This window comes from Macrobrachium rosenbergii, chromosome 4 (assembly GCF_040412425.1).
Source record: "Macrobrachium rosenbergii isolate ZJJX-2024 chromosome 4, ASM4041242v1, whole genome shotgun sequence".
Taxonomy (NCBI): Eukaryota; Metazoa; Arthropoda; class Malacostraca; order Decapoda; family Palaemonidae; genus Macrobrachium; species Macrobrachium rosenbergii.
The window spans coordinates 34385093-34399486 of NC_089744.1; the positions used below are offsets into that span (position 1 = coordinate 34385093).

The following is a 14394-nucleotide window of genomic DNA, read 5'->3' on the forward strand; positions in this document are numbered from 1 at the left end:
GACTCGGCTGAATGACCCTGAAGCTTTGACTATGCTCGGTGTAACTTGACAGTAGACTCACACCTTAGTTTGTAGAAAAATCTTATGAAAGTGTCAGCAAATGCCGCACGTAATTTATGTATTATACGTAAGGACTTGTGTATTTATAACAGTTATAAAATCAACGCAGCCTCTTTTAGGATATTTGTATTCTTTTACTAGAATACTGTTCTTCGCTGTGGATGGCCGCTTCTGCCAGAGATTGGTCTCTTTACAGAGAGCGGTTCACGGTGGTAGGTTTCTGTTGCCTAACACTAGCACTTATGACCTGGACCATTGACGGATACAAAATCTCACTAGGGAGAGACCCGTGATCATCCCACGGAGAAAAAGCGATCTAGGCCGTTTCCTGAAAAATTCTTTGTGCCTTTGTTGATATGAGCAGCCAATAAAGTCACTAAGGGTACCAGGTTGAAAAAGGCTTGGGATAAACACTCTCATTCCGAAAAGAAATGAAAAGAAATGGAGGCTTTCACTTTCTGGAACCCCCGTCGAAGGAATATAAAACAGTGGAGTCAAAGCGATAATGATCCTTGATTACTTGATTTCAGGATGAGCATCCAGTATGGCAAGCCCCTGAAGTTTTAAGTGTTTCTTATATACTGCACACTTAGAAGCATTATTAGCAGTGCGTCAACTTCTCCAGAACTCTGGGCCTAGATCACCTCTCCACCTCGCTCGCCCTCGAGTGCCTCCTGAATGATGATGCATGTTCGCCCCAACACCTCTTTTGCTGAATTTGGTCAACGATTTTTGACCCCTCTTCCTTCCTCTCTGCCTTTCCAAATCGTTAAAAGGATGAGAAAGCTGTATTGAGGAGTGATGAGATAAATCAGCTTTAGTTTTTAAGGAAAGTTTTTAGATAATGAAAATAGTTGATGCAAGTGGATAGACAGATGGAGTGATAAGAAAAGATTGACAGGGAGGCGCAAAGTCAGCTAAAGTGAAAAGGAACTTTTAGATTGATGGGAAAGTGCAGATCAAGTGATGAGGAAGACTGTTGCTTGACAAGGATTAGTAAAGACGGTAGAGTTTATAAGTAAGTCTTGGTGTGATGAGGGAAGATCAGTGAAGCAGTGAGAGCAAAGTTGTTTGAATAATAAAAGATGAAAGTTGAATGGTTGCGGAAAAGTTGTTGAAATGATGAGATATGACAATTGAATTGATGAGACAAATATTGAAATAGTAAGTGAACTTGACTGAAGTGATAAAAAAGATTGTGGAAATGATAAGTTCCTCACGTAATAAGAAAAGACAGTTGACTTGGTGATAGCAAAAACTGCTGGAGTCAAGAAAGAACAATTAAAGTGACTAGAAAACTGTTAAGCTGATGAGGGAAGATAATTGCAGTGAAAAGAAGGAATAAGGAAAAGGCAATCGACGAAATGAGAAAAACTGTTCAAGTGACAGGAAATTACCGTTGACAAGAAAAAACTGCAGAAGCGCTTCAAAAACGGCCGTAGATAAAGTGATAAGAAAAAGCTGTTGGACTGATGAAAAAAGACAGTAGACGGATAAGAAAGACTGTTTGAGCGAAAAGAAAAGACAGGTGAATAAATGAGAAAAAGCTGTTGGGGTAATGAAAAAGAAGAATGCTGGAATGATAGAAAGACTGTCAAAGTGATTTGAGAAGACAGTTGAACTGATGAGAAAAACAGTTTGAGTTATAAGAAAAGACAGACAAAGTGATGAGAAAAGACGGTTGTATGGATAAGACGACATTTAGAGGTGAGAAAAGATTGGTAGAGTAATAGGAATGTAACTCTAGTGGTCAAAAAAGACTAGAGAGATGAAAAAGATGAACGGAGTGGCTACGAAAGACAACTGAGGTAATGAGACAAGACATGGGAAAATAAGCAGAAACTTCTGAAATGACAAGAAAAGACGGTTGAAGTGATGAGAAAAAACCGGTGATGGAGGGATGAAAATTACGTTTAATGTTGAGAAATGTCTGACGAGGAGAGAGAAAAGACAGTTGAAGCAATAAGAATAGAGAGTTGAAGTCCTGACGGAAGTGTTGGAATGTTGAAGACAGTTGGAGTAAAAGGAAAATTGTTTGAGCGACAAGAAGGGACAGTTTCAGTGACGAAAGAAGACTTTCGGAGTTGTAAGGAAAGGCAGACTAAGTTATTCATCTGTTTCCTTGATTAAAAGAGATCTGAGGAGATTACAAAAGACATTTGCAGTGGTAAGATAAAGAAGCCTGAAACCCATAAAGAAGGAGAGGGTTTGCCTTAACCTGCCTCAGTCCTTCAGATACCTTTACACATTACTGCTCTGACATTCTAATTCAATGCAAGAAAGCCATTACAACGTAGGCCTGTAAACTAGGCATCTCAACAAGGGACAACAACGGTCATATTCATTCATTATACATAGTTTTATATATATATATATATATATATATATATATATATATATATATATATATATATATATATATATATATATATATATATATATATATATATAAGATGATAGTGTATCAGTTACTGTCTTTCACAATGTAATGTACTCATATTCAGAGATAATTGTTAATAGTTTCTTTGATGAATTCATTTGCTTCTTTATTGATTTATTGTACATAAAAAATGCACTGATCTTTCTCAGTTTCATTTGTTTGTTCATTTCTTTCAAATCAGAACAAGGAAATAAACAGATGATAGTGTAGAACTAGTAACCACACTTTTGGTACATTTTCTGTTTTGCTGAATAAAACTATTAAAAAGATGTAACAACTATGATCTTAAATGAGATTTTTTTCTTTATTTAATTTCGAGTTCTTGTATCTAGATCGACCCAACAGCATTTTACGTAGAAAGGTAAAGTTGTTCGGCTGAGCGATGATGAATCAGATTCTCCATCATGTTTAATAACGATCTTTATTAAAAACAACAATAACAGGATGATCGAAGGCTTCCATAGACATATCAATTTGAGATCATTTACTGGAAACCTAAAATTTCGTCTAATATAATTTATAAGAGACCCAAAATTTCAGCTGACATAATCTATAGGAGATCCAGAATTTCATTTGAGATTATGGAAACCTAAACTTTCGGCTGAGATAATTCATTGCAGACCCAAAGTCTCAGTTGAGAACATTTATTGGAAATCCAGTATTTCAGCTAATTCACTGGAAACCCAAAATTTCGGTTGATATAATTTAATGGAAACCCACAATATCACTCGAGGTAATTTATTATAAACCCAAAACGTCAGTTGAGATTATTTATTGGAAACAAAATTTCAATAAATAGAAATGATTGGAAACCCACAGTGCCACTTGAGCTGATTTACTGGAGACCCAAGATTTCAGTTGTGAGCGAAACCATTTCCATTAGCACCCGTCCATTCCTGAGAGCATCTCTGTTTTCTTCAAGTAATCAATGGCCTTTGGTCCGAAGCCATAGACCAGCTTATGTTCCCGCACTTCTCTGAGTCCTCCTTTTCCATAGTGGTACCTGACGGTGTAAAATCAAATATTAAACACCAGTTTCACTGTAAATTTATTAGTAGGAACATTCACACATTTTGCCTTGTTTTTTTTTCATTTCGGATTTTAAGGTCAGTATCGGAATGACAAATCGGCGGTAAGATTCCAAGGAATGACACGAAAATGTAACAGAAATAACCACAGAGATATATCCTATCTGAATCTAGCCTAAACTTCGCCTTCCAGCCCTTTACCTCCCTTGGAATTTGTCTAAAAATGTTGCCCGTAGTGTTTATGGGGATATGATTACTTAGTGGAGTCTAGCCTAACCTGCAATAGGGCACTGCATTCTACCTGACTGGAGGAGCTTCGTTCCCATTACAGTAGACCGCATTTAACCTTGCTTATAAATTATTCATATGGTACTTACAGGGTTATATGTTAACCTGATATAACCTGACTTACGTTGTCGGATCCTACTTGACGTAGGCTATGCCCAGGTTTCCTAACCTAGAATATTACCCACTTCAAGTTTGGTAGGTCGACCTTATTAATTTTCAAAATGGAATTGTTGTCGCTCCTTTGTTATGTTGTTCTTTCGAAAGACATTTATATTTTGATCTTCTTTTGCTGAGGAGGCATTTTATGAAAGCAGTTTAATGCTCCATAATCATAATGATAGAAATTCTAATTAACAGTTTACTTTTTACATTTCAGGTAAATAGGGTATGTTGTGATATAGTTATGTAAATACTGAGACCTTCAGGTTGCTTCACATAAGTTCTCAGTCACCACTGTGGGCATTGGTTACCTCTGGATATTACACTGATTTTTGTTAGGGCTTCGAGCATTCAACTGTTCATACATTTCCTTAACCAATTCGTCTTCAGGCAAAAGAGAAATTTTAATCTTTCAATTTTACTGCTCTCACTTCCCGTTCTCTCTTCACACCTAAGCCACCAAAATTACCTTGTTTAATATCTATTGTCAATATTTATGCACACACACACACATATTTATATATACATATACACATCTATATATATGTGTGTGTATGCAGGTATGTGTATACTGTACATATATATGTACACACACACACACACACACACACACACACACATATATATATATATATATATATATATATATATATATATATATATATATATATATATATATATATATATATATATATATATGAAGATAAGAAGGCCCATAAAACACTATTTGAACGTTGCAACCATATATTTCAGGCACTTCCTTCTGTGCCCCTGTTCACTGAAAAATATGGACAGATGAAATGTTACAAGGGTATATATACAAAGCATATATAGGTGTGGCATTAAGTCTCCGATGGTATGCAGGTGACCGTTTCCTAAGAAGGAGGAGAGTAAACTGTTCCCTAGTGGTTTTCGGCCCATTAACTCCCGTTTGGCGTCGATTCTGGTGGTCGTGTGCCTGGTTTTCGTGAGTTAATGGGGGAACAGTTTACTCTCCTCCGTCTTAGGAAACGGTCACCTGCATACCATCGGAGACTTAATGCCACACATATATGCTTTGTATATATACCCTTGTAACATTTCATCTGTCCATATTTTTCCAGTGAACAGGGGCACAGAAGGAAGTGCCCGAAATATATGGTTGCAACGTTCAAATAGTGTTTTATGGGCCTTCTTATCTTCATATTATACTGTAGTATTACAGTAAAAAAGACATTATATATATATATATATATATATATATATATATATATATATATATATATATATATATATATATAATTTATATATATATATATATATGATATATATATATATATATATATATATATATATATATATATATATATATATATATATATATATGAAGACAAGATCTTGTGTAAATACCACAAACACACGACATACAAGCGTGCGCACAAGTCTGAGATGGCTTATTTGCATGCAACATCATCACCTAATCAATGGCGAGAAAAGCAAAGTAGTTAACTGCATTGCATCCATACCTGAGTCCCCTGGCGAAGTGATCGTAACTAACTTGCTTGCCACTTCGTGCCCCCCACATCCGAGCAACTTCCGATGGTTTTTTGATACGAAAAGTGTAGTTCGCTTTGTCTTCCCAGCAGACTAACGACGGATTAGTCTCGCTGTTGACAATCAGTCGCACTAGGAACTCCCAGGTTTTAGGCCAACGAGCTTGGATATGACAAAGAAAAACAATGATGAAAGAAAGGAAAGAAAGCTTGATGTTATACTCTTAGCTAAACCAAAGTGTGAGTTACTGGGAAGGATGAAAAGTGGTCGTGTCTCATCTGGCTGAGACAGTACAGTAAGGGCTCGGAAGAGGTTTAGCCCTGGAGTCGAGATGATCAGATGGTGACGCCGTGGAAGAGCACAGGCATGCTATTCCATCGATGATCTTATTTATATTCAAGGTAGCGTGAAAAATGTTGTCGATGGGTTTTTGTTTTAGGAATGGAACAGCGGGCTAATGAAAGAAGAAGTTTTGGGAGAATCTAATCCTGAACCTGGTCATTCAGGGGTAAAGTTGAAATGTTTTCTTGCTGTATGATTTGAACACATGCTGGTGACGAGAGAGAGAGAGAGAGAGGGATATTATGTATTTAGTAGATGTGAAGTGCCTTTAATTATGAGTAAGGAAGGAGGTTTGAGGAATGCGCTCTGAGAGTGCTTGACTGTTGAGAATACTTGATTATTTAAAGGAAGAATACTGTTAATTATGAGTGGAAAAGAGAAAATTCCTAAGAAAATTGTTTGTTGGCTTATATATTCTATTAACACACAGAAGATAAAAGAATAATTTGACGGGTATGATTCTGAAAATAGTACTAGCTGGAAATACATCTAATTACCTGGTTTAGGAGAAAGTGAAAACGGAAGGTAGCTTTGCTTAGAGAGGAAAGGAAAGAATGTGGTTGCCTGACTGATTTATCGTGCGAATCAGCCAAGCCGCACAATGACCGTTGACACTGAAAACAGATAATTTGGACTCAAAACAAGTTGTCCGAAGTGTAATTGCGGGACAGATGAGAAGATCTCGTGTACATATATAAGAGGATGAAGAAGGAAGGGTGGCATAAGCATAAATGAAAAAGGTGATAAAATTTAGAAAAGAATTTACAGTTTCTTTGGAGAGGAAAAGAAGCTGTAGGGATGGGAAGTAAAGTAAAATGTTAAGAAGCAAAGAGATGTTAACCTTAATGATGCAGATAGAGATACTGTCTACAAGGAACATATTCCCTTGTCGACGGTTAAGTGCTTCGAAGAAATGTGGGATGTGTTCCACAGGAGGGAGGGAGGTTAATGTAAATTTGAGAATGTCCTTATAAATGGCTGCTGACGAAGCAAAACTCCACTAAATCGATTTGCTGGATATACAAGTGAGAAAATGTGCTATTTCATGCTAGAGAAATCCAGTATCGGTATGCACTGTAAGTATGAATGAGGGGAATAACCATAGGGCTTGGAGAACGAAACGACGGTCCATTAATTTTGTGTAGAAGAAAATACTAAGCATTATAGAGCGGCACCACTGTATAGTATTCCTGTGATAAGACAGAAAAGAAATGGAAGAGGCAAGAGCAGTGCAAGTTTGGAAAATGAACCTTATTATAGAAAAGTTGGAGATTAAAGGCATAAGGTTTGAACGGGGGTCTCGGAGGAGGTTATGGGTAGTTCATGTTCAAAGACAATGGCACTTGATTGAAGCTAGTGAAGAAAAGCTGTAAAGAATAAATTAAAGTCTGAAACTTACTTAAGAAGGGAGACTTGCAAGTGAATATATGAAGAGTTAAGTTGTGAAATTGAATGTATATAAATATATATTATATATATATATATATATATATATATATATATATATATATATATATATATATATATATATATATATATATATATTAAGGAAAAAACAAAAGTAACCCCATTATTCCTTCGAATGCATAAAAACTTCCAGTGCCAACGTAAGTGACAAAGCGACAATCAGAACCTCACCTCTGTTTCCCCTCCTGGTTTCTATTTTGGTCAGCGGGTCGCCCTCGGTTCTCCTAGTGGGCGCCAATGAGCTACTATTTCCGTCGTCGTTACCTGCAGCGCCTGATCCACCTGCTGAGTAGTTTTTAGTTAGATATCTGAAATCCTCATCACTTCGACTGCTGCTTCCATTACCTTTTATAATAACTATAGTAATGCTATCGAGAAATTGAAACCAGATTTTTGATAATTGCCATTAACAACAATAGCTACAGTAATAATAACAATAAGCAAGTTTTATCGGTTTGGATATTAGAAGTGCTACCACTTGAACACATTTGCATTACAATTTGCCACTAATTGAACCTGAAGGGAACTTCAGAAAGGACTTCATTGAATGGAAACTTTAATCCGTTTAATGCCAGGTACGTCCAGCTATTTACTCTCGATCAATATTTTTTGTTTATGCGAGCCCGTTGCTCTAAAATTTCGTTTCCTGCTTGATTTTCTGAATCGGCTTGTTCCTGCTCTCTTTGTTTTATGGCGGTTATTTGGAAACTGGGGTTTCCCCTTATAGAACAGACTAAACAAATCTGGATATTTTTAAGTTTTAAAGCTTCAGGTCCTGAACAGATCTGATTCAGACGTTCTTTCCGTCAACGAAAATTATTGTCCAGTATGTTTGATTCTGATCTGAGGTTTACATCCTTAGTTATTAAATAAAAAATACTTTCAGGAACGAGTACAAAAACCTCCCGACTTTGTTTATTATTATTATTATTATTAATTATTATTCAGTAGATGAGACCTATTCTTATGGAACAAGCCCACAGCCGCCATTAACTTTAAATTCAAGCCTCCAAAGAACATGGTGTTCATTAGGAAGAGGTAAGAGGAAGTAAAGGGAAATACAGAAAGAAGAGATCCCACTTATTAAAAAAAGAAAAAATAAGTTAATAAATAGATAAAAATGTATTAAAATGTAAGAAGAATAGCATTAGGGCAGTAATGCATTGCATTTTTGCTTGAACTTCTGAAGTTCCAACTGCACGACATCCTCTGGGAGGTTGTTCCACAGTCCAACGGTGTGAGGAATAAAGAACCTCTGGAACTGAAAAGTTCGACAGCGAGGCACACTTGCTGCATATTGGTGCTGCTGTTCAGCGAATCTGGTTGCTCTCGGCAGATAAAGGGGATCAGGGATCAATTGTAAATGTGAAAGATCTCTGTTGAAATACAACTTATGAAAAACTGACACACAAGAGACCATCCGTCGATGGTCCAAGTCATAACTGCTACTATTAGGAAACAGAAACTTACCACCACGAACCACTCTATCTAAACGAGATAAATTACTGGTAAAAGCCACACCGGACAACAGTAATCCAGTAAAGGAAGTACAAATGACCTAAAACAGGTTGCATTGATTTTACCAGTGTTATAAATACATGAGGCCTTACGGACAATATCTAACTTTAGTGCGGCATTTGCTAAAAATTTTATTAGATGTTTCTCGAAAGTTAGGTGTGAGTCAAAGTTACACCTAGAATAGTTAAAGCTTCAGTCTCAATCAGCAAAGTTCCATCCACCTAAAGGGGAGGATGGGGTGGGAAATCTGTGCGAGATCTGCTAATCAATAGTGTTTTCGTTTTACTGAAGTTCAGCCTCATACCACCACCGACTACACCATTACCTGATCCGGTCCATGTCCCCCATGGAGGCTGAGGGCAGCTCCATTCCTTATAAGTGGAGACTTTACTACACCCACCAGTGTTGTATCATCGGCATACTAAACAATCTTGTTTTCCAGGCCAACAACCATATTACTTGTATACACTAAAAATAACAGTGGACCAAAAACACTGCCCTGTGGAACTCCAGACACAATAGGTCTTGGTTCACTAAAGATCCCGTCCACAGCAACTCGCTGCTGCCTACTTGTAAGGAAACCTTGAAGCAATCCTAAAACATATCCACCCACTCCAAGATTCTGAAGTTTATAAATAAGGGCCTTGTGATTCACTAAATCGAAAGCAGTACTTGTATACCCTTATCAAGGTTCTCTTGCAAATGGCACAGCAAGTCTAAAAGAGCATCTCAGGTACCCGTCTGCTTCCTGTATGCATATTGACTATCAGCTAACAATCCTTTAGAATCCATATACTTATATAGTGGCTTAAAAATAAGTTTTTCAGCAACTTTGGAGAGCACAGGGGGAATAGAGATTGGCCTGTAGTTCCCGCAGTCAGCAGATATGCCACTCTTTGGAACAGGCACTGTATTACTAAGCTTGCGCTCATCCACAAAGGTACTACGTCTACATGAACATCTATAAAATCTAGTAATCTTTGAAGACAACACGCTAGAAATTTTTTTAAAAAACAAGGGGAAGAAACTATCAGTATCTTCTCCACCCCAGCTATCAAGATTATCCAGAATTTTCTGAACATCCCTGGAATGCAAATTTTGTAAGAGTAGGTTCAGGATGACAAGTATCAGGGAGAGGGACATCCTCAGGTGATTGCTTAGCTTCACAAGCTCGATGAAGCAGTTCTGCCTTTTCCCTAGGCCAGTAACCAGTCTACCATCTCTATTAGTAGTGGTGGAATGGAAGACGAGCCTGACCCAAAGATAGATGATGCCAATTTGTCCATCACAGATGAGGCTGAGTAGTTCCTTCAAGTTTCCTCTTCAAGGAATTATTGTAATTTCTCTCGGCTGTATGGGTGTGCATGTTAGAAATAAATAGCCAAAACGCTCCCCCGAGACAACTAAAATTGCCGAGGCACCGTCGGTTATGACGACCTTTTTCCACATCCAGGTTTAAAAAAAAATATGCTGACTGACTTACTGCCCTGTGAAGAAGCTTCCAATCTTGGATGGAAATTACCAGATGCCGTTTGTTCCAGCTCAGATTCCAGTGCGTTCGAGTCCCTGCCGTCTCTGCGCCACTGGGATTCTGGTTCTCTAAAGTCTTCCCCATGGCTGGCCCATCCTGGACTCGGCAGTAACATTTCGTTGTTGTCTCTTCCACACCACCCTGATAACGGTAATCCCGAGTCTTTGCCGCTTGCGTCCGATGGCAACATGCGCTTAGCTTGTGCTATGGATGAGAAACATTCGTCTTTTGATAAAGACCTAAATTGACTTTGTTCTTTTTGAAAAGATGTATGTTTCCTTCCTTTTCACAAAGGTCAATAAACACTTCTAAACTGAATATGCAAGACCCGAAAACATTTTTTTTTTTGACATGAAGTGCATTAAAACTTAAGATTCAGTACAATATAAACTGAGATACAACCCACTGACTGTATGAAATATAACTGGCAAATCTTTAAGATCTTATTGTCGAAACATTCATGATTTCAGTAATGAAGTTCAGTGGCGAAACATGTGATAGATCTATGTTAAAACGTGTGAGGTGCATGATTAATTAGTCTCATCTATCATAATCAACCAACAGAGAGAGGATTAAACTCTCGACATTCCCCACCACTGACGTCGTATCTGAGTTGTCCTCGAGCTTCGTAGCCGGAGAAGGTGGGGTAATGAGAAGTGCCTGGATGTTCGTGCGAGGGAGCAAAGGGGCGAAAACTCGAACCTTCCAAATCGCGAAAGGTTCCTGAATAGTTCCCTACGTCGCCGTATGGCACGCCTAGAAGTATGCAATATTGGATGAGACTGCAACATTAACATAGCAATAACAATGTAAAAAAACGGTAATAATCTATTGGAAAAGGCTTGGTTATTATTGATTACAATAACAATAATACAGTAATAGTAATAATTATCATTAATAGTAAGAGTAGCAGCTGTAGCACCTCATCCTGTAAGAAACCTTAAAAAAAAACGCGAAACTTCAATGGTAGACACAAAACCCACTCTATCTTCCTTGTATTGTATTATAATGGCTAAGATCAAAAACAACTCTTCAGCTGGGACTTTTGAGAGCCTATTGCGGCCCCTTTTCCGACCTGAGTTACCGGGTATTTGCGAAACAGAAACAAACTTGGACTCTGAGTAAAAATGTGCACTAGTGTGCATCGGTTACATTTACAGAACTTCCGTGAGAGAATATAAAGGTTGGGTGATGTAGAGGAGAAGATTATGAGCTTAAGCGTTTTTTGTTTTATTTACCAACATCCCTTCCGAATTTCTGTTGTTAAAACTTAAAAGATACGCTTGATCAGGGCTCTGCAGCATTCGCTATGGAAACAAGTAACCTTTGAGAACTCTGCTGACCATGCGTTTCGTTTGCAGTATTATCTTTTGCACTAGAAGAGTACAAACAGAAAATCAGTGTGTTCAGTGGCTCACCCGTATTTTAGATATATTAGCCAATTTTTGTATGGAATTCGATGAAAGCAAGATTCTTGATAATTATTATCCACAAATAAAAAAAATCTATGATATTGGCAGAGATATGATGACGGTATGTATTTAATTTGCTAAGGAACCCAGAACAATTTAGTAAGTTCATTTTATTCCTTCATTGCACCTCACTAAAAAAAAAAAAAGAGACCGATGAAAAATTATCTCTTTTTGGACGATTTATACTGACACGATGTCATAACAAATAGTTTCGATTTTATTACTTTTAGGGAGCCGGCCAGTTCTGAGTGTTCTATCAATTTTTTTAACAGGAATCCAGTGAAACACTGGGGAGGGCATTCCCAAATATTGTAATCTGAGCGTTTAGGATATGCGATCAACGTTTTGCTAGATACAGAATTATGCTCTGAAGGACACTTGATGGAAAAGGCGTTCAACAAAGCCAAAACCAAATATACCACTATCCAGGTTCACTTAGGCTTCGTGCTTATAAAGCGAACCGGATATTTCCTTCTCTGCCTTTCCACCATTCAAATCTTGAGTATGATGCAGAATCACGAAGAAATTATTTTGAAATAAAACAAAAGAAATTAAAAGAGATGAATGAAATTATGAATTTCCATGCATTTGCAGATTTAAAGTAAGTAACATCACAGAGCATACAATGGACAATGCGTTAGTAAAACACAGCTGGGATCAAGATCACATGATTGAATGGAAAAGAGCTAAATTTATATTTAAGTTTCGACACGGGCTACAGAAACTTAGTCGAGCGGTATTCAGTGGAAGGTAACGAGGCTTTTTCTCTGGAAGATCACTCTATAAACCGAGTAGCACCATCCACTTTCATCAGATATTTTACAGCACGGGGTTATGGTTCCTTCAAGCATGTGGCCTGGTGGTGATGCTTTCTCTTCATTTCTCACTCCTGTAAAAAGATTGCGAGTTGAGCCTTTAGCTGCAAGCGCCCTTGCGGTTCGTCAGTGACTGGAGTAATCAAGTGATGGTAGTAAAGAGAATGGAAACATCTAACAGGTTTCCTTAAGGGCTGCTTTTTTGAAATATAGGTTGTCAAGCCAAGATGTAGGACACTTTGGGCCATTCAGCTCTTAGGACAGTAAAAAGAGGGAGTTGGAGTGGCTTGGCAGTAACATAGACTTCCAGAAAATAAAGGAGGTGAAGTACAAAGATCTCAAGGTGGAACTGGGAGAAAACCCCACAGTTACACTTAGCAGTAATAGCCAGAGAGGATAGACAGCAAAAGGTAAAGTAAAAGGCTAAAAAATGGGTGCAATCAGGGGCCGAAGGAACTCTACAAAAACCTCTTGGTAATGTATACAATGCCTCTCCTCACGGAGAAATGAGGATTCATCTTATTTTTGGAAAATATACATATATTTTTTTTTTGCTGCCATTGGAGTCCATGTTTGCTTTCATTTTTTTAAATACCGTTTATTTCTGGTTGAAACTGGAAGTCTTGACTTTTGGATAAGCTTACAAACCTACAATTTTGAATTTTATTTTTCTAGAATTATCGTCATATAGTGGAACACGCCACTAAAAACTAATATTATTAGATTTTTTATTTCGAATAAATAAAAAAATGGAGCCCTCCCCAACTGACAAACAAGCTTAGAGGCACACCAGACCAATATTTGCAAATCTGTTCCCCGTGAAATTTGAAGCGGGAGATTTAATTACCTGATATGTCTTCTGCTGTTCCTGTTGCATCACAGATTGACTTGAATTCTTCCTCGGAGATTTCATCTAGAGTTTCCAGGTACTCGCCAACTATCAATAAGAATATTTTTATTGAAAATAGAAGCCTAGAACTCTAGATTACCGACATAGCTGGAGTCAACGACATGCTACTACCAAGTAAATAACGCGTATGTATGTGCTAGAAGTACACACACCCCAATATACACATTTAAAACCATTAATCCGTGTCTCCTAACGGGGTGGCTTTCCAGGGGAGAAAAGACAATGATCACTGCCATATTCACAACTAGGTTACACATTCATGGAAGAACTCACTGCTCAGAGAACGTCCACACATTTAGCCACTTACTAGCAGCGTGTCGCAGTCCCCTAGACAAACTGTCATTTACTTCTGTCTTATATGCAGTATCTTGCTTCTTGGATATTTAACCCGCTCCTTCCATTACCATATTCACTCCATCCATCCATTCCTTTTGTAGGTCTTCCGCTCCTCATTTCTCAAACAGCTCCAGTTGTACACGTTTTTAATCAACCTTTCCTCCATTCTTTCCACATCACTGAACTGCCTCAAAGCATTCTGATTCATCTTTTTACCGACATTAATTCTTTTACTAACCTTTTGCATCTCCATGTATCTCACCCTTCAGCTTTTTTGGTACCACAAATACAGGTCCAGTTCATCTCTACAGCTTTCACATTCTTTCTTTCATTTGCATACAACATCCCTGCTAAACTTCCATAAAGGAGAGCTGGTTCAACAACCCCTTCATGAACCTTGGCTTCCATAGACCTTTCCCTCCTCAAAAAAATACCCTAATTCCTGGTCATCTGCTTAATCACCCTTTCACCACAATACCGCAAAATCTCGCTTGT

General features: G+C 37.7%; 1 protein-coding gene across 1 annotated transcript; it reads right to left on the minus strand.

Annotated features, from left to right (window-relative positions):
- Positions 1 to 3279: 3279 nt before the first annotated feature.
- On the minus strand, positions 3280 to 14152 carry LOC136837238 (uncharacterized). Its single transcript, XM_067101978.1, has 7 exons — positions 14026 to 14152; positions 13501 to 13590; positions 10961 to 11122; positions 10319 to 10570; positions 7489 to 7602; positions 5481 to 5670; positions 3280 to 3503 (listed from the first exon to the last, which is right to left on the minus strand). Exons 1-7 carry the CDS (start codon positions 14150 to 14152, stop codon positions 3380 to 3382), a joined length of 1059 nt encoding a protein of 352 aa, XP_066958079.1. The 3' UTR covers positions 3280 to 3379.
- Positions 14153 to 14394: the final 242 nt, after the last annotated feature.

What these genes read in the sequence shown, in the direction of transcription:
- LOC136837238 (XM_067101978.1), bottom strand. Translation starts at nt 14,152, where the DNA reads ATGGAGATGCAAAAGGTTAGTAAAAGAATTAATGTCGGTAAAAAGATG. An exon ending in AAACGTGTACAACTGGAGCT is followed by an intron (nt 13,591 to 14,025) that starts GTTTGAGAAATG and finishes TCTTATTGATAG; the next exon opens with TTGGCGAGTACCTGGAAACT. An exon ending in CACTTCGCCAGGGGACTCAG is followed by an intron (nt 3,504 to 5,480) that starts GTATGGATGCAA and finishes TTACACCGTCAG; the next exon opens with GTACCACTATGGAAAAGGAG.